General features: G+C 44.5%; 1 protein-coding gene across 2 annotated transcripts in view; it reads right to left on the bottom strand.

Moving 5' to 3' along the window:
• Positions 1-21,032, bottom strand: part of SLC45A4 (solute carrier family 45 member 4) — a 121,448-nt gene that overhangs the window by 17,128 nt on the left and 83,288 nt on the right. For both annotated transcript variants that reach the window (XM_084848647.1, XM_084848646.1), the window contains 2 exons: positions 5,373-5,561; positions 1,047-1,226 (listed from right to left, as the gene is read on the bottom strand). In XM_084848647.1, coding sequence (XP_084704773.1) covers positions 1,047-1,226; positions 5,373-5,561 — 369 coding nt within the window. The remainder of the gene's footprint in view (positions 1-1,046; positions 1,227-5,372; positions 5,562-21,032) is intronic.

Genomic DNA, 21,032 nt, shown 5'->3' with positions numbered 1-21,032 from the left:
GCAGCTTTCCCCAACCTGGTTCCCTCCAGACACTTTGGACTACAACTCTGAGCATTCTTGGCCACTGGCCATGCTGACTGGGGCTGACAGGAGTACAGTCCAAAACATCTGGAGGGCACCTGGTTGTGGGAGGTCGGGATCTGTTCTACAGAGTGACATTGGCCTTCTAGGCTGACAGCGCCTCAGGGAAATTCTCTCTTGGGTCACACTTGAGTAGCCCTACAAACCTATGGTCAAAGCCGGTTGCTCGTATTTCAAGATGCTGGGCTTGGGAGACACGAGCAGCATGCTCTCCTGGATTTCTACTACTGACCTAATGTGCAAAGTCTCCAGCTTGGCCATTTCCCTCTTGTCTTGTTTCCAAGAATTCCAGCTCCTTTATCCAGCAAATACTGTTGGTGTAATCCCCCATGCTAAACCTGTGCACAAATCCAGTTACCCAAACCACCAGAAGTTCCAGCAATTTAATACTGCAGCTTTGTAAGCATCTTATCAGGCAGAGAGGTGTTGCTTTTTTAACCTACAGGGACAGCTGCAAACAAATCAGCAGAGTTGGGTGCTGAAAACACTCACTGGCTCATTTCACACCAAGCCATGGTTTCAGGCTAACTATGGTTTAAAACCCAAATTGTGGTTTGAGCATCCCACTATACAGTCAAACCATTTAGAGCATCTTTCTTTCTCTATCTGCTCAGCACTCCAGCCTTTAGATGCAGCAGCCTCTGGAGAGAACAGCAACAGCTAGAACTATACTATGTCAGTTCAGATGTCCTGCTAAACCATGGGTTGCAAAGCCACTTCAAACCAGAGTTTCCAATTTTGATTTGCTGGCCAATCCAAAACCGTGCCATGCCCAACCACAGTTAAGTTTCCTGAACCACCGTTTGGTGTGATCTCAACTGGGCCACTTGGTGAGGTATCTGAGTACAATCAAAGCTTTAAACTTTGGAGAAATGTAGAAATATCATTCAGAGTCTAAGTGAGATAAGATGGACTAAACTGCAATAAAGTGGGTTTTAAAAAAGGGAATAAAGAGAATGCCATACCAGCTGAGAAGGCATGGATATTGAGTGCCATGTCCTGCTCTTCGCTGTCCACCACATCCAGCAAATAGGCTCGGATTGGCCCCTCCGTCGCATCAGCGCAGAAATCCAAGACCACCACTCCCAGCACGGTGAGAACAATGCCAATTGGCTGCTTGTCTGGGACATCTCCAATGGCTAGACCTGGCAGAGAAGAAGGGGAACCAAATAGGAGGGTGGGTTGTGTGTGTTTTCTTGCAAAGGATTGCTCCAAGAACAACATAATACTTCTTTTAAAAAAGAAAAGAAAGGGCAGATCTCCTTAACAGACTGATTGCCGATGTAACTGCTGAAAAGATCCCTCAGCCTGTTTAACTGGCCATTTGAACCCAATGGCCTAGGCGAGCCCTCGGTCTGAGGGAATGTGTTACATTCAAGAGATGGATGGCTACAACAGAGATGTTTGTTGAACATACTTTGTGCCTTGCCAAGTATTACTTAAGAGGCCTTTGATTTTCCTTTTTCAGACAAGTTGGGAAAAAATTGGTTACGAGGGTCAGTCAAGGTAAAGTGGAGTAGAAAAATGCTTACACAACTTGTGAAAACACCAGCTTGAAAAAAACAGAAAAGGAAGGAGGAAGTATTGAAATCTGTGTGACTGCAAGCACACCACAGAGTTGAATGTGTTCTCAAAAAACAGCCTCTGGGAGTTGCTACAGAATTGGAGCATTTGGGGGGCTTTTTAAAGAACTAGTCCTTGATTGCAAGGAAAGCCCTGAAAATTCTAGCCTTTTATTAAAGCATTCATTGTTTAATCACCACAGAGATCAAAGCTTGCAGGCTTAATATATTCATTGTGGGGTGGAGCATCAACAGGGGATGGACATTAGGTCAGTGGTGGAGCATATGCTGTGCATGCGGGAGACACCAGGTTTAATGCCTGGCAGGTACAGCTGGGAAAAGCTCCTGTCTGAAACCCTGGAAAACCAAGCAGTGTGAGAGATGCACAAATAATCTGTCTTGATGTAAGGCAACTTCATATGCTCAATATGTTCCCCTTTAATATGCTCCAGGAACATTTTACAAATTACAAAATTAAAAATGCTCCATCGACAGTATCATAATGGCACATAAGGGGTGCAAATGTTCTTTCTCCAAATGATATGCCGCTACAGAACTAGTCTCAGGCTGAATTCCCAAAGATGGTAAATTTCCAGCTTCAGTCGTTTCCCTCGAATGTTGACCGGGATAAGAAAAAAATTATTCTTCCCAATTTAGTCATTTGATAAACAATATTTAGATCATGCTATGATCTTTTTTCCCCTCCCTCAGTGCACGCTCTAAGAACTGAACAAGAAAAAGTGAAAAGGTCCCCCCCCCCCCGTTTCAAATAATGCTGGAAACAGGATGTGTTTGCCAGATATGCATTAAAGGGAAATCAGAGCACAACAGGAAACATTTCCCTGTGAACAGGTTCCTACAGTTTTCCCATGCCAAGAGCTGTCTGCATTCATTTCAGCTCCTGCTGATATTATGCTGGCAAAAATTATATTAATAGGAAGGTGTGCTTGCAAATGTAGCCCACCACAGCGGTGCTAAACATGGCAGTCGCTTTGAATGGGAAAGAAACAAAGGCTGGAGCAGAGCTTGGGATGTTGGCAGTTTCAGGACTCCCCCAATTGCAGGGATGTGCGTGCGTGCGTGATTTATATTGCTGTAGCTGGCATGCTTGTGTGGCGATCCAGGTTTGGGTTCCCACACAGCCATGAGATTCATAAGGTGGCTTTAGGCTAGTCACTGGCCGAATGTTCAGATGTAACATTCCTGGTCCAACGATGGTTTGCTGGCGTGGGAACAAGTGACGAGCTGCTCAGTCCCCCACCCCTTCCCTCCACCTGTTGTGTATCCGCTCAGCTGCAGAGAAGACCTCCTGGTTTGTTAAAGTAACGACAGCTTCCCCATGACGTCCAGGCTTGGAAACTGTGGTTTGAGTAGCTGAAATTGTTCTTCATAGTGCATTTTAAGCTGTCATTTTAATACTGTCATATGTAAACCACTTGGAATGCAAACCTATTGGATCTGCCCTCGATACTCATCAACCTCTGAACTCAGAGGCTCACAAATATCCAGTGTGGAGCAAGAGGCACAGCGGAGGCGATCTTCACCTCCGCCATACTTCCCACACTGCAATTTAGCTAGACGGGCTTTTCTGCCCATCTAGCTGTGGCATTGGGGAGAAGGAGGCTGGGGTCCTCTGGATACGGCATAAACCGGCCTCCCCAGCCCCCTCCCCTTCCTGCCCACAGAACTGCCCCCTTCTCTCCGAGGTTGCTTTTGCAACATCACAGAGGCAGCCGACACAGTTCTGTCTGTGCTGGCTGCAAGGGGGAAGAGGAGGGGAAAGGAGCTTGGGTTCCTGGCTCCAAGGTCGGAGTGCTGTTTCTGACCTTGGGGCCAGGAATCTGAAATATCCTATGGCCCCCCAGACTCTGTCTAGGGGCCATAGGATTGCTCCTTTAGTGACTGTATTATATTAAGCTATATGTACATATTAAGAAAGAAAGGAAGGAAGGCAGGCAGGCAGGCAGGAAATGAAATTGCTCTCTACAAACCAGGACTACAAATCACGATTTGATCCTACTCACAGGGAAAGAGTGGCTTAAACCGAGATGTCTCCTCTGTAGCCAGGTGTAGGACAGGAAGAGGGCGGAGGGACTCCTTAAGCCTGTTACTTATTCCCATGCCCACAACTCACACTTTGATGTACCAGGAAGATTATGACACTAATGCCTAACGCAGCTCAGAGAAACTGTAGGGGGTAAAATATTCGAGGAATCGTCAATACTTTGTATGCTGGAAGGTGCTTTAGCAGTACGAATGTTGTCTTCTATATCAGTCCATCCAGACCAAAATCTTTTTCCGGGCAATCTAGGAAGCTTGCATGCCCAAATAGCAAAATTCAGCTCCTTATAAACAGAAGGCCACCTCCCCATTTAGGTGCGGACAGTCACATCTATGTCATAACCAGCACTAAAAATCTCATGCTGGAAACGGCAATACAATTTTCTCTTGCCCAGAAAAGGTGCATCTACAGCAATTGTCCAAAATCAGTTATATCTGTTCCAAAATCCATTTTTGTACACATTAAAAACAGGGATCTGGTTCTCAAGAACACGTTGCGCTTGAGAAGTCCCCTGGGGAAGACTCTTAATGGTCATTCACACAGGGCTTGCTCCTGAAGAGTAAGATTCTAGATGGGTTTTTCTATAAGCAATTTACCTATACTTGGACAGCCAAGGGCAAGTGGGGAGGGAGAAGAGATGCCCAAAAAGATTTCCATGGATAATAGGAATGTTGGCTTCTAACAAAGTATTTATTAGATCTTCAGTATTCTGCAACTTCTTGAGCTTTTATTGGAAAATAAGTAGGAAATCTTAGACCTCAAAGCTGCCAAATACTTAGAAATGTTATAGGAGAACAGTGTTTCCGAATGAGATTCCTAAGGCTGTTTCACACATTATGTGGAGGCAAACCCAGGTTAGCCACCAAGTTTTCCCACAAGTGGGAGCCACAGCTACAATCATGGCTCCCTAATGAAAGAACCTGTATGGTGCAAAACATGTCCGCTACACTTTACATTTTTAGGTATTCACTTAAAATAGATGTGTTGGACTGCAACTTCAACTCCATAGGGGAGCCAGTGTGGTATAGTGGTGAAAGTGTTGGACTGGGAGCCAGGAGATCCAGGTTCTACTCCCTACTTGGCTGTGGAAGCTCACTGGGTGACTCTGGGCCAGTCACAGACCCTCAGCCCAACCTACCTCACAGGGTTGTTGTTGTGAGGATAAAATGGAAAAGAAGAGGCTAATGTAAGCCGCCTTGGGTTCCTTGCAAGAGGGAAAAAGGTGGGATATAAATGCAATAAATAAATAAATAAACAAACAAACAAATAAACTCCATAATTTCCATAATTCTTAGGTGTATACCCTAAGAAGCATATGGTGTGAATTGGCCCTAAGTAGTCAGATTCCTGTCCTAGACAGCTCCTAATGCTGAACAATGGTATTTTCTGGGGTATTCAAGACTCACCCTCATCACAAAAGAGAATTAAATTAAAGCCTGCAATCAAAGAACTTCGCTTTCTGTAGCTTATTCCAATCACAAAATTCAGGTGCTTGAAAGCAGAATTCCAGACACTCCCACCCCCTGGGAAAGTTTAAGTATGAATTCTAAAAGGTTGCTGAGTGTGCTTTCTTGAGGGGAGGGGAGGAAAAACAGAGAACAGAGAAAACTTGAACAGAGAACAGACAGTGCAGGGGCCCAAGAATCCCCCCCCACGCCAACACTTACCTATAATGGAACCGTTCAAGAAAAGGGCAACTCCAAAGAGGACACCGATGCAGAGGGCAAGAATAAAAGGCCGGCGCCGGCCCCAGCTAAGAGTGCAGCGGTCACTGGCTGAGCCTATTAAAGGAGTGAAGATCAGGCCCAATATTGGGCTAAGGAACCATGTGAGGCTGTAGTACTGTTCAGGAAGACCTAAAACAGAGGTAAGAAAAGAGGGTTATTGGCTACGTTTTGGGACATGAACAACTTCAGTCTATAATGAAGGGCACAATCCTATGCATGTTTAGACAGAAAAAAGTCCTACAGCTCAAAGCATGCTGGGAGTTGTAGGACTTTTTTCTGTCTAAACATGCATAGGATTGCACCCTAAATTGCTAGTAATACTTGCTAAAGTTGCTGTAAAATTAAGAAGTCCACTGGCATGCTGTAATTTCATTCCCCAAAAACACATTGGCCTTGTTCAGATGCAACTGGAAACCATGGTTTCCTACTACATGAATGGGCCTGAATGGGTCTCAGTCTCTCTCTCTCTCTCCTTTCCCTCCCCTCCCCTCCTCTTTTTCATCCATATGAAGGAGATCAGAAGCATCTCCTTCCACTTTTAAACAAACCACAGTTCCCCATTCCATCTGAACTGCAGTTTGTTTAAACTCTAGTTAGCCAACAAATCAGGATCGGAAACCATGGGTTGTTCCAGGATAGTTTTCACGAACTAGAGGCACACCACTTGGAAACAGGAGTGCAAACTTACATCACAGACTAAATGACAAGAGCACTGCTACATATGTATATCTAAAAAAGAACGGAGAAAAGAAAGGCCACAGTTAGGAGCGGGGAACTTTTGGGGCTGGGAAGAGATTTAATCTTCTGAGGGATCAAGAGTTCTAAGATGTTAATAGCATCCTGCTGCTACAAGTATAAATCCCACCACTGCAGAGTTCATCCAGTTTTGATAAGCCTTCTTCCCAAAGGGATGCAGTGGCTGTTTGCATTCAGAAGAGATCTGATCCTGGAGAGAGTGAGAGAACAGAAGCAGTACAAGTGGAAGAGACAATGGCCAAGTGTTTTAAGGGCTTGGAACCAAACCTTCTGAAACAAGGACAGGGAAAAGGGCAGCGCACCTTCTGGGAAATCCAATTACTGCCGTTTCTAGGGGATTGTTCATAATGGTCTTGCTCCCGAGGAATCATGTTCCTACACTGAGCCCTGCTTGGCAGAAGCCGAGGAATAAAAGGGGCACAAAGCTGTGAAGAGGGGGGCACAGACACCGAGCCCTTGAGCAGTGGAACATTTGGCAGATGTATGACGGAAATTTGCTGTTTTCCCAAACACAAAGAGGATTTCAAATAAAGAGAAATTAGGCTGTTAGGGCAACATGGGTCAATTTCAATGTGATGCAGAGACTGAAATGAGGAGGCGGGGCGGGGGGATTCACGCACAAGAGGGGAAGAAAAACAAGAGGGCTGCAGAAGCCCACAGGGCACTTCCAATAGCTTAATCGGAGTGAGGTAACTGGGCAGTGTTATGTCAGCAGTGCATCTCAGGGGTGGACCCGTGGAGGGCTGGATGGATCTGAGCAAGGCCTTCTTTAATACTTTTCAGAACTACCGGTTGAGATTTTGGTGATTCAAAGTGCTGTTGCTGGAGAGAATGGTTCAGCTAAAGCTCCCCACCCCCATCTCTCTTGAGGCATGCAAAACTATATTCCTAAGAAAATGTAGGGCTTTAAAGGTCTGGGAGAAGGAAGGGTTTATTTTAGCAGTATATATTCTAAAATGTGTGCTCAACTTATTCTATTTATTTATTTACAATATTTGTCTACCGCTCCATATCTAAAACAGATTTCGGAGAGGTGAACTTAAAAGGTAAAATAGTAAATGAATAAAAAGATTAAAACACCATATTAAAATTATACTTAAAAAAAAATACAGAATGCCAATAAAAACCATGGCTGGTCAGTTAAGAAATGCCTCTTGGAACAGTGCTATTTTCAGGAGGCGCCAGAAACAACACAGTGTTGGTGTCTGCCTGACCTCCAGGAGCAGGGGGTTCCAAAGAAAGGGGGCCACTGCACTGAAGGCTGTTCTCCTGGTGGACTCCAATAAGGCCATAGGTCCATGTGGAGCTCCCAGGAGCATGGCCTCAGATGACCTCAGTGACTGGGCAGGTTGGCAAACTGCTTCTGTAAGCCATATTTTTTATGTACAATATTCTTGTTTAAATATTGTTATGGCTGACCAGACATTCTTGTGTCAGGCAGAATGGTTGTTAATGCCCCAGGATGTTTCCTTAATGGGAGCAAGCATTTGGGCAATCTCTCTGGATACCTGAATGGAAATGCTTCCCCAGAGGTTGGGGAAGATGCCTCCACCTGTATGTGTGTGAGTGAGAGAGTGAAAAAAGCAGAGAAAAAATTGAAACTACCTGAAGGGATGTAGGGCGTCTCCCTGGGGCCTGGATGTGGGGTGGTGGATCTGCTACCTGGTTCTGCATGTATATTTGCAGATAAAGCAAACCTTACAAAACACCGTAAGCCTCCAGGGTTCTTTCTCCTCCAAAGGAAAACAAAACCCAAGCAGTAGTGTTGCCCCTAGAATTTATCACCGTTCCAGTTACAGGGAAGGCTCCTGTATGGCTGACATTAAATTTGAACTTTCATAGGTAAGTGCAATGTATAAAACCAATACACAGATATTTATATGCTGGCTTTGCTATTTTGCTGGTTGTGAAATACCACCCTTCCTCTTCTGAATCTCTGGGGGAAAAATTCAAGGGGACAAAGGTAGTACTAAATAACTTGTAGCCTGTAGATGGTGCCAGTGGCAAAGTAACTGCTATAGGCTTTTAAAAAAGACTGCTCTTTCTAACACAACAATACTTAATTTGCCACCTCAAATAATCACCCGAGAGGTCCCAATTAGCAATCAGGCAACCAATCTTTAAAATCACTTGGATGTAAAAACATCCTCTTTCCAAAGATATAAGTGGCCAGGTTATGACTAGGATCAACAAGCATTTAAGCTTTCTATTGTGCAGTTGGCATCAAGTTTAAGCAGTTCAGAGAAGACTAAAGTGTTAGTATTTAAAGTACAGATGAATTTTAATCCTCCTCCAGTCTTACTCCATGAGATAATTAGCTGGCCTTTGCAAAACCTCCTGTAGCATTTATGTAGGGCCATTTATAGACAACACTGTGCACAGTCAAGTGCATCCTCAAAGCACAGAATTATACAAAGAAAATGTGAATGTATTCATGGGGCATAATTTACTCATTCAAGAACTGTCCGGAATTCAGGTAATGAACCAGCAGCCCAGGTGAACAGATGGAAAGGCACAAGGGCCTGTTAGGTGGACTCAGGGTGTGATGATGACACCCACATGGCTGGTGGGGAGCAGGCAGGAGCCATGGGGAGCACTTTTGTTTCTTTCTCTGGCCCTGGAAGCCATCCCCCTCCCCCAGCTTCTGAACGTTCCTGAGTCTTTGTTCACATGTTCCCAAGTGTCTTCCTGAGGACTAGAAACATCTTTTCAAAACTGATCACTCACATTTGGACATCAATTTCTATGTCCAGCAACAGATTATCTGAGTGGATAATGGAGGTGTGGAAGGGCTGCATATTTATTTTTTATTTGTTTAATGTGAAGCTCACCTTTCCACCAAATAATGCTCAGGGCAGCATTGCTACACAATAAAGCACGACAGAGTGAATTCTGGGGAAGAAAATCTCATCCTTAATTCGAATGTACATTTACAACCTTGAGAGAGCAGAAAGGTAACAAGGGACAAGTCTTTTCAGCGTAAATTTCATGGCAATGGCAATGCTATCAACTGCCAGTTGGGCTGTTCAGCTACTGGAAAAGTCTTGCTTCAAACAAACTTGTTGACTTCTACATTTCTAAACTGGTACAGACTGTTTAATAAGCAAGTCGACACTGAAGATGGAAAGAGGAGAGGGGAAAAATCCACTAGTATGCAAGGGTAAGCATTTTTTAGGGTGGACGTTCCCTGTGTGATGTATAAACAAGTTGAGTGCATAAAAACCCAACCCATTACTTGCTTTAACTTCCTTATATTCAGCTCAGTCAGAAATCCTCATGGCTGTGATTGTGCATGGAATCTGGTAGCATATGCGTGAACCTGAATACTGTTGGTTTTTTAAGTTTCTAGATGCCATGAAGGAAAACGCTTGCATGCATGCGTGAGGGCAGTGTTGGCTAATGGCTCTGAAAAAGCAGCGAGCCTGGTCTGCCATCTTTGGGGTGCTTATGAGATGGAACTTCTCCAGTTTGCACCATTCCTGTCCTTTCCTGGCACAAGACCAACTAAGTGAACCTAACCTAGGGGCGTGGAAGCCCTTTTATTAACAATAGGGCACAAACTGTCAAGTCTAAATCAGAGAATGGAGTGCACCAAAGGAAAGAGAAGAAAAGCACAATAAGAGCTTCTTGAAGAGGTGCACCCCACCCCTCCCAGTACAGCTGCAAGTAAGTATGGTGGTGCAACATGCAATGAAATTGACTTGGGGCCTGTCCTTCAGCCTCAGTCAAGTAAGAGCAAGAAAGGTTTTAGCAGCTAAGGATTGCTAAAATGCTGCTTGTCTGCGATACTATCACCTCCTCTGACATGGAACAAAACATCACTAGGGATTTCAATCCAGGTAGCGCAGAATGAAGGAGAGCTCTGTCTCTGCATTCTGGGCTACATGTAGGAGAACAGGACTTTATACACCATTCGCTTGTACAACGGCTCCTAATCTGATCTGAGCTGACCAAGCATAAAACTAAAACCCATTCAAAATGGTCCTTTCAGCTGTTGATACGAATATGCGCTTGTTTGGAGACTGGGAACGCCAGTATTTGAAGTATTATAAGACATACAAGAGCAGAGCATGCTATGTTTTTCTTAGAGGAACATCCGGATTTTATTACCATAATAATTTAAAATGGTGTGCCTTGGCAAGAAGATACTTTTGCTTGCCACATCTGATGACAGTTTTAAACCTACGTGAATGTCTATATGAGAGGTGCAGAACCTCAGGCTTGGGGTCCCAATCCAGCCTTCTGGGGGTTCCCAGAATGTTCCCTTTCCCCCCAGACACTGTTTGTTTCCCAGCTTTTGTGGAGTTTTTCTTCCATTCTGAAAGGTGCCTCTCCTAAGGCTTAGTTATGGACAGTGAGAGCTTGAAGCTAAAACAGGCTGGTATTGGGGGGTTGGCCCGCCCCTTTGGCTTTCAGTTCAGCCCATCACTGGAATGTGGCCCCTGAGAGCTGCTCGGAAATGGAATTTGGTCCTCGGGCTACAAGAAGTTCTGAACCCCTCATTTAAGGGGTTCCACATGGCTATTTACATTTAGAGTAAAGCCAGAATGTGCTCACTGAGGATTTGTTGGGCAACCCCAGGAGTCACTGAAATCCCTTAAAGCCCAAACGTTTACCCCTCATTCTCTCAATCTCAAAGGAAGGTTGCAAGTGATGATCAAAATACTCAGAGGTAGAAAACTGGAAACAGAGCCCTATGAGGAGAGAAGGGAACAACTGGGCATGTTTAGCCTTGAGAACAGAAGACTGAGGAGAGCACTCTTCAAGTACTTGAAAGGTTTTCAAAGAGAGGAAGGCCAGGATCTCTTCTGGATCATCCCAGAGTACAGGACACTGGGCTCCAGTGACAGGAAGCCAGATTCCGGCTAAACATCAGGAAAAACGTCCTGACTGTCACAGCAATACGACAATGGATCCAATGACCTAGGGAGGTGGTGGGCTCTCCCACACTGGAGGCATTCAAGACGAGGCTGGACAGTCATCCGTCAGGGATACTCTGACTTGGATTCCTGCACTGAGCAGGGGGTTGGACCCAATGTTCTTATAGGCCCCTTCCAACCTCACTATGATTCTATATAAAAAAAAGTCTCCTTCTCCTTCCTCAAAATATTATTGTGGAACACACTGCATTTTGCCCATGCTCAGTATCTGACCAATCTTCCCTATTTTGGGGTGGGTGGGATGGGGTGGGGAGAATCCTCCTCATACAGAGCCAAGGCCAACGTGGGATCATCAAGACTTGTGTGCAAAGTTCCACACAAATCTAAATTACATGGATTGTCCAGTGTGGGCCTGGAAGGGAACTGGATAGTTTCACCTTTGGGCAGGAAGTTTATATTTGTGGCCTAGATGACAGTTTGTCCTTTCCACCTTTGATCTACAAAGGCTCAAAATATTTTTGATGACTTCCTCTGCCCTTGATTTAATAGGTTTATTTTAACTCAGGGTTGGGGAACCTTTTTTGGCTTCTGGCGTGACTGCCAAGATCCATATACACATTCACACACACACACTCACTTGTATAGCCCCCACCTCCACACTCAAACACACAGCACACTGCCCTCTCCTGAAAATGCCCCCCCCCCAACTAGGCTTTTAAAAACCTCCATTGGCTGGGAGGGGAGGAATTATATTTTAAGGGGGGGGTGTCACAGCATTGGCTTCCCCATCCCCGTTTTAACTAACTAATCATCTGAGGATGAGAGGGTGGAAAAAAGAGCCGGGCCTTCCCTGAGGTGGCACCCTCCTTGAGAATGCTCCCCCTCAGGAGGCTCATACCTTGGTATGTCTGTAAAGCTGAAGTGTTTGCTCCTGTAGGGGCTTTTCTGGATTTTGAGCATAATCTTTTCATTCGATTCTGTGTATTCTATGGTGTGTGTTTTTTAAAAAAAACCCACTACATTAACAAACTCATTCTCCTTATACAGCCAAAACGGCACCATCCATGTATAACAGGGAGGTATTAGAGGGCTTGGGGGGGAATCTTAAGGTTTTGCAGATGTAGAGAAAATCTTTAGAAGAAACTCTTAAGTACGGAGTGGGGTGGGGGAACACATCAAACAGCCCAATGAGGGCTGTTAATGCTCACGGGGCACAGAATGCTGACCTGACTGCTGGGGAGGGGGAATCAGGGAGGGGGAATGAAATAGAGCTGCTGCAAAGTTGAAGAGGGGCAACTCTACACGGCAACCTTTTATTGCACCACTTATAACAATCTAAATATGCAAAAAACTGCATCCTAGCAGCTCTCTCATTTTCCATTCAGATAATCAGAAAATACACAACAGAACAATTTGCTCACTTTCATGAACCAGGCTGAGCAATGCTTGTTCCGGCTCTCTCTCCCTCTCCCACCGCCCGGTGCCCCCAGTCTATTTCTTTCTGTTGACTTCTTGAGTAAGGCAGGGGAAAGAAATGGAACACCTCCCATTGGAAGTCATTTAGGAAGTGCTGGAAAACAATCTGGGAAAACAGGTCACCCAAAAGCACCCTTGATAAGCAAAGCTGATTGTAATTTTAAAACCTGCTTTTGCACAAAGCTTTGACGTCCCACACAAATCAATAGAAAACAATTTCATTTGTTTGCAGTAACTGCTCCTGCTGAGACTTGGGCAAAATGGCATTTCCCAGCAAGCTACAAACAAACAGGACATGGGCCTACAGTAAATAAGTTTTGTTTGTTCTCTCCCCTCAGACAAAAAAAAAAGCCCACACCAATGACTCGCCAACAATAGTGGGACCCAAGGAGCTTGCGGTTCACAGGAAATTGTTAGCACAAGTCTTCCCAACAAGCGAGGTCATGAGCTCCAAGAGGGAACTTGCTTATCACATGGAACATTCAATATTCATTTTGTGATAAGCTCCACAGGGACAGGGAAGAGAAGAAAAGCCAGGCCCATCGATGACAGCAGATTTGCATGGAGAAAGGATCATAGACAGTTCTACTTTTAAGACTTGAGTTTTCACTTTCCTGCCAGAAGTGAACCCTTTGCCTATCTGCAGGGGATCTCAACTCTCCCTTAGGTGCTCTCACCCAGAAAAATGAGAAGGAGCATTAACTAAGTTTGCTACAAGAAAAAGGGGAGGGGGAGGCGATGATGATGATGGGGCCCATTTGGTGCGAAGATGAGCCAAAAGTCTCAAGGAGGGCTCAAGTTTCATCTGGAGATTGGTAGTCAAAGCCTGTTTTTAACAACTAAGGAATTAAAGTAGTGCCACGCAAATGTGTTCTTCAACTGTACTGCTTCTTGCTCTTAACAGAACCGGCACCTCCTGCCTAACAGAACATGCCAAGGCACAGATGGGATGGGAAAAGACATCAACTTTCCTCAGGTGGCAACAAAATCTTGGGGCAGAACACGTTATGACAAATACGAAGCTATCAAAAATTATATCCTTGGGTCAAGATCAGCCCCTCTGCAACATTTAGTAAAATATACCCCATGTAATAGCATCAGGTCTGGCACTTCCCCACAGCCATTTGTATATGATGTCATGTGCTTCCTCACCCATACTCCACCTGATCTTGTCTAGACACAGAGGAAATTTTATCATGTGTTACGGAGGGATTGGGAGGATCTTGACAGAGGACTCCCATTTTCAGCAGCAGCCCTGTGTTTATTATAGCTCCATACTGAGAAACCAAATCTAGGCAAAACACTGGAAATTAAATTCTAAAAGCTACATTGCAATGACAAAAAGAAAGAACTCATTTCATTTACTATATTTCTATACCGCCCCACAGCTGAAGCTCTCTGGGAGGTTCACAAAAATTAAAAACCATTAAAATACATTATATAAAATATAAAAACCATTCACATAATGACAGAAAACAAATAACACACACAACATATATCTAAAACAATGAGCCAGAGACAATCAAGAGATGCATTATATGCTGTCAAATGCCTGAGAGAAGAGGGCAGTTTTAACCTGGTGCCGAAAAGATTACAATGTTGGTGCGAGGCGGGCCTCATCAGGGAGATTATTCCATAAACGGGGAGCCATCACCAAAAAGGCCCTCTTCCTTGTTGCCGCTCTCTGAGTCTCCCTCAGAGGAGGCTCCCGGAGGAGGGCCTTAGATGCAGAGCATAGTGTATGGGTTGTTTCATGCTGGGAGAGGTGTTCTGTCAGGTACTGTGGTCCCGAGCGATGTAGGGCTTTATAGATTAAAACCAGCACTTTGAATTGGGCTGGGAAGCATATAGGCAGCCAGTGCAAGTGGGCCAGAATCGGTCTTCTATGTTCAGACCTTCTGGTCCCTGTTATCAGTCTAGCTGCCACATTTTGCACAAGCTGCAGCTTCTGAACCGTCTTCCAAGGCAGCCCCATGTAGAGCGCATTGCAGTAATCTAACTCGGAGGTTACCAGAACATAGACAACTGAAGCCAGGCTATCCCTGTCCAGATAGGGGTGTAGCTGGGCTACCAACCAAAGTTGATCGAAGGCACTCATGCCACTGAGGTTCCTTGAGCCTCAAGCGACAAAGATGGCTTCAGGAGGGCCCCCAAGCTATGAACCTGCTCCTTCAGGGGGAGTACAACCCCATCCAGAACAAGTTGAGCACCTTCCATCTGGTCAGCAGAACCACCCACTAACAGCATCTCAGTCTTGCCTGGATTAAGTTTCAGTTTATTAGCCCTCATCAGTCCATTGTCGCAGCCAGGCACCGATTTAGCGCATCCACACCCTCACCTGAAGATGAAAAGGAGAAATAGAGCTACGTGTCATCAGCATACTCATGACAGTGCACTCCAAAACTCTGGATGACCACACTCAACCATTTCATGTAGATGTTGAATAACATGTGGGACAAGACTGACCGCTGCGGAATGTCCACGGGGTTGAACAATATCACCCAAGGACCACCTCCTGGAGCTGACCATCCAAGTAGGAACGAAACCACTGCAATGCAGTGCCTCCTACTCCCAACTCATACAATCGCCCCAGAAGGCTACCATGGTCGATGGTATTGAAAGATGCCGAGAGATCAATGAAAATCAACAAGGTCACACTCTCCCTGTCTCTCTCCCAACATAGGTCATTATACAGGGCAACATTACACAAGGCTGTTTCCATGCCAAACCCCGGCCTGAACCCCAACTGAAATGGATCCAGATAATTGGTCTCATCCAAGAGCGTCTGGAGCTGGTTGACAACCACCCACTCAAGAACCTTGCCCAGGAAAAGAACATTTGCCACTGTCCTAAAATTATTAAGATTTTCTGGGTCCAGGGAGGGTTATAAAAACATATACCACTTCTTCCCCCTTCCTGAGTTTCAGATTTGCTGTCATTTCCAGTCAGGGAAGTCTAGGCAGGAGAACCTAAGAAGAGCCCTGCTGGCTCATACAAAAAGCCTATCTAGGCTAGCTCTACAATATTCTGCTTACGATGTGGTGACCTGCACTGTACATTGTATTCCAAGTGTAGATGGACTAAAGATGATCTCTAATGGTCCCCAGCATGGAATTAGCCCTTTTCACAGTTGCCACACTCAGCCTTCACCTTGCCTCTCCCTCCTCTTCCAGCCTGACTCTCTCCCCTCTGTAGTTCATTTGCAGGGAATAATACTTAGTATTTATGTAGCATTATAGCATGTTTAAAGCTGCCACCTTCAGCAAGTGTGGTGGGTGGTGACTGGAGACTGGGCCATTTCAGTGGTGGCACCCGGAATTGGAGTGCGCTCACTGGGGATGTTTAGTTAGCACTCATTTTGTTGTCATTCCAGCATCAGGTAAAGATGATGCTATTTTTCTGGGCTTTTAATGGAGATATTTATTTGGACCGTTTCTGGTACTGTTGCTGCTTTTACTTCTGTTTTGAGCTGCTGTTTTACTACTGGTGTAATTGTAATCGCATTTTGGTATTAACTGTATTTTTAAAATCTGTTTTGTATTGCTTTGCAAATAACCTTGGGAGCTTCAGCAACACTCTCATAATTAAGTGTGAAATGGCCCACAGTTTTGAAATAGAGAAAGCCACCAGGAGCAATTCAGCTACTCTGGCAGGGATCTGCTCAGGCTTTGTTAAGTTTCAAGACCTTGGGGCTGTTTGTCCTCAACTCCCCCTGCCTCTACATCAGGGACGGGCAGCGTGGCCCTCCAGATGCTGTTGGATTGCAGCTCCCATATTCAGCGGGATGATGGCAGTCCAACAACATCAGGATAGTCACACATTGCCCACCCCTGCTCTATCTGAACAGAAAACCAAACCCTATGCAACCTTATTTCCACAGCTGCAGGACTTGCAAGATGCTTGTGAGTGGGGTGAAAGGCGATTTTGTTCTAAATTCACAGAGATATCAATCAGAGGAAAGAATCTACTTATCTTTGACTGCACCCTTTTTGTGGAAAGCTGTGCAGCATTGGCACAGGAGAGTTTCACTTACACAGCTTAATTGCAGTTTGCTCAGGGTGTATCTTTCATATCTGGCAGGTGACCTTGCAACAGATACACACCCTGTGACCATCCAGCTGAATTACTAGTACTGCTCCAAACAGGCTTAGCAGAGGAAATTGCCATTGCTGCTTGCTCGGAATACAAGAGCAGGTTTGCTTGATGATGCAAATAAAGGGGTGGGATAATGCAATTTCTACCTGACAGGCTTTGATTTCTGATGGTGGAGAAGTAGCTAACGTAGCGATAAGGGCTAAATTTGGAATAATACGGGCTCAGAAACCAAACCCCTCCTGTTTCAAAATTTTACCAATACAAGCCAACCTGAAACTCCTTCTTAAAGTTCAAGTCCAGCTTGTATCAAGTTCACCATCAACCAATTAACCCCACCCTACCAAACAAATTTACCCATTTGAAGGGAAAGGCAGGAAGAATCAGTAGCTGGGTAGGACAGGCTTACTAGTGACAAGAGAGGCTTTATGGGCCTCATATATAATGCATTGTTTCCTGCTGGGGTGCATGGGAATTGTAACTTTCTATGCCTCCTAATTCAGTGAACTGGGCTAGGAGGCATAGGAAACCACAAATTACCCTGAGGAGGAGGAGAAGGGCAGGCTAGGGGCATGCTCCCCAACCCTTGACTTTTCTAAGCTCTCCTGGGAAAAGCTCAGAAACATCCCCTCCCCAAAAGCTCAAAAACCTGAATTACAAGGTGAGGTGGGGAAAGAGCCTTTCTACCAACAACCCGAACCCATCTGAAACAAAAGTGTATTCTAGGATCTTCTCCTGCATTTTGTGTCAACTAAATGTCCCTACAGTATATTGTTTACCAATACCATGTATTCAGGATAAGTAAATGCTTCCACTATTATTATTAAACATGACTATCCCCCCAATGCATTCTTCTATCAATAAGTATCTATAGTGACTTAAAAAAAGTAAAACACAATCCTACATTGAAGAACTAAATTACAGTGTTTTTAATTCTGTGGCTCTTAATAAACAACCGTAAAAAGCAGTATGACCTCTGTATTTCTTCCCTTAACGTTCTCAATATCTCTTGCTGTAAGGAGTAACTACATATTAACCACTGTTGGGACATCAGTGTGCCTCCCTTTAAAAAACAACAACTATCAAATGTATCGTTCGCATATTCTTCTCTTCCAAGTGAAAATTCAAATTGTCTTTTGTTATGAATGTTCAGATTGACAATCGAAAGACTAACAGGACTAATTTATTTGATTTATAGCCTACCTTTCTATTAAGGAAATGGTCTCACCTAAGTAGAAGGAAGGCTGAGCGCCGAAGAATCGATGCTTTCGAACTGTGGTGCTGGAGAAGACTCTTACGAGTCCCCTGGACTGCAAGGAGGTCAAATCAGTCCATCCTAAAGGAAATCAACCCTGAGTGCTCATTGGAAGGACAGATACTGAAGCTGAAGCTCAAATATTTTGGCCACCTAATGCGAAGAGAAAACTCTCTGGAAAAGACCCTGATGCTGGGAAAGATTGAAGGCAAAAGGAGAAGGGGACGGCAGAGGATGAGATGGCTTGATAGCATCACCAATGCAATGAATATGGACTTGAGCACACTCTGGGAGAGAGTGCAGGACAGGAAGGCCTGGTGTGCTATGGTCCATGGGGTCACGAAGGGCCGGACATGACTGAACGAGTGAACAACAAACCAGATAAACCATTAACATCTCCCTTCTTATCTGGGGATTATAGTTTCTCTTAAATGTATGATGACATGAGCTTCACCTGTACTTTGTGGACTTCCTAGGCTTATAAATAGGCACTTGCCTGGCTCCCTGTAGTGAACCTAAATTGCTTCCAGGCGACTAAGCAAAGATTTACAGAAGCTGGCGCTATTTCTTCTAGGTCACAGGTGGCTAGTATCTTTTGTAGATATTTGCAGCGCTGGGCCACTATGAGCTACTAGTCAGAACATAGGTAATGTTTTTCCACAGAGGCCAGTGCTAACTTGTTTGTTTATTTATTTAATTATGTAGCCACACATTATGTAGGCAATTGCTTATACCCAAGTGTTTCATACCCACTCAAGGATTGTCCCTAAAATAAAATCCAATACTGAAATACAACCATTAATTTATTTTTTAGAACATTAATTTCGCTTGCTTTATTCATGGTTTAGTTGTTAAAATGAGGCAGTGTCAGAAGCACAGGAAAACCTGGGAAGCGAGCTTTCAAACTGTTATTATCATATCTGGAGTAAGAGATTATGCCAGAGAGAGCCAGTGTGGTGTAGTGGTTAGAGGGTTGAGCTGGGACTCAAGAGATTGGGGTTCTAGTCCCCACTCAGCCATGGAAGTCACTGGGTGACTTTGGGCCAGTCACTGACTCTCAGCCCACCCTACCTCACAGGGTTGTTGTGAGGATAAAATAGAGAGGAGGGGGATAATGTAAGCCGCCTTGGGTTCCTTGCAAGAGGGGAAAAGGTGGGATATAAATACAATAAATAAACTCCATAATTTCCATAATTCTTAGGTGTATAGCTTAAGAGGCATAAATATAGGAAGATAAAACAGAGAGGAGGGGGACCATGAAAGCTGCCTGGGTTCCTGGAAAGAGGAAAATAAGGTGGAATATAAATGTAATAATAAATAATGTGTCCAGGCTGACGGCAACCCAGCCACAAAGAGGAGCAATCTTTGAGCAGACACAATGTTATTGGATTAAATTTAATAGCAGTATAAAAATATTTTTTAGTGCAAAAGAACAAAACAGCTTCACTAAGTAGCAGGACAACTGTGGTTTATGAGAAAGACGGAGGAAGCCAAGCAGGGCCCAGAAGAACTATCCCATGAACATGTTCGAACCAATACCCTGACATTAACAGGGCATGTTCCAGAATCGTGAGGGCAAGAGTTGCATGTCGAAGTAGGCATTTTCCAGAGCTCGCCAAGTTCGTAAGGCAGGGGAGGGGAAATTACAGGGCATAAATGGTACTGCTCATGGTGCTTGTTACTTGAATAAAGTAGGACAAGGGGGCAGGGCTGCAATTTTTGAAGATCTTATACCCCAGCGCCCTCCAGATCTGTTGCACTACAACTCCCAGCAGCACCCAGTCCTAGGACAGAATACAACTGCTCTTCCCCCAGCATCCCCTTGGGGATGTCTGCCCTAGTGCGTCAAATATTAAGGTTTAAGGTATTGGTACTAGTGTACAAAGCCCTAAACAACTTGGGACCAGGATACCTAAGAGAGCGCCTCGGCTCCTTCCCTACCAACCTGCCCAGTTACTGAGGTCATCAGAGGGCATGTTCCTGGTGGTTATACATGGACCTATGGCCCAGTTGGAGTCCACCAGGAGAAGAGCCTTCAGTGTGGTGGCCCCCTTCCTATGGAATTCCCTGCCTTTAGAGGTCAGGCAGGAGCCAACACTGTGTTCTTTCCGGCACCTCCTGAAGACGTTCTTTCAAGAGGCCTTCCTTGCATGACCAGCCTTGGGTTGTTGAATTCCACTTCGTTGGGATTTGTCTTTTTAAAAATGTTTTAACTTTGTAAACTCTTTTAACCACTGTTTTATTCTTATGTTGTTCATCGCTCCGAAATCTTCTGATGAGTGGTATATAAATATTGTAAATAAATAAATAAATAAATAAATATCTTCTTGGTGCATTGCTATGTTCTCACTCAGATTCAACTGAGAGATTCTTAGGGGGAATCAGTCCAGTGTTTGGGGTACTTCAACACACTGAAGAATGCTTCTCTGCCATATTATGTCAAGGATTATTAAGAAGCATGTATGACTTTGTGGTATGTTCCAAAGAGCATTTTCCATTTAAAAACAGAATATACATCCCTGATTTCTATACACTAGTAAATCAATTTATGACATTGGAAATTTATAAGCAACAAGATCTAATAAGTAAAGGTGAAAGAATAAATTGAGTTGTGCAAAAGGAGCTCAACAACCTCTGGAAAAAGATTCCCAGGCTGAAGCAAACAGCAAAGCCATGTACTTTTAAAAATTGAAAATATTTCTGGGGAACATGAAGAGGGCACTGGCTGCTTGTTGCCATCCCCAGGAGAGTTCATTTGGGTGAAGCTGTGGTATGAGAGCAGAGTAAGCGTGAAACATCTTCCCATCAAGCTCCGATCTGTCTGCGACCAACATCCTCTCTTTGAAGGAAATGGGATTGCAATTCCAATGAATTGCAACTGATGGTGGTGGAACGGCTGAAGCGTGGCTCTCAATGCTGGAGCAGCAGCATCTCGCTCTTGTTAAGCTGCTTTGCCTTTGACCACAGCAAATATTTGCGGAATTACTGATGCAAGAATAATAATAAAAAAGATTCAATTGGGGCCCAACTGCAATTGAAAAGGGTCAATATGCAACTGGTAGGCAATTCGGCTTCAGCAAAGGAGATCTTTACCTTGTTATGATGCTGGAGCTTCAGCACCTCAATGACGTCATGAGCTAA

Source organism: Heloderma suspectum, chromosome 4, assembly GCF_057233095.1.
Source record: "Heloderma suspectum isolate Gila_16-S chromosome 4, 16-S_ref, whole genome shotgun sequence".
In the NCBI taxonomy this organism is placed as follows: Eukaryota; Metazoa; Chordata; class Lepidosauria; order Squamata; family Helodermatidae; genus Heloderma; species Heloderma suspectum.
The sequence above is the reverse complement of the archived record's forward strand: the minus strand, read 5'-3'. Positions and strand labels throughout refer to the sequence as shown.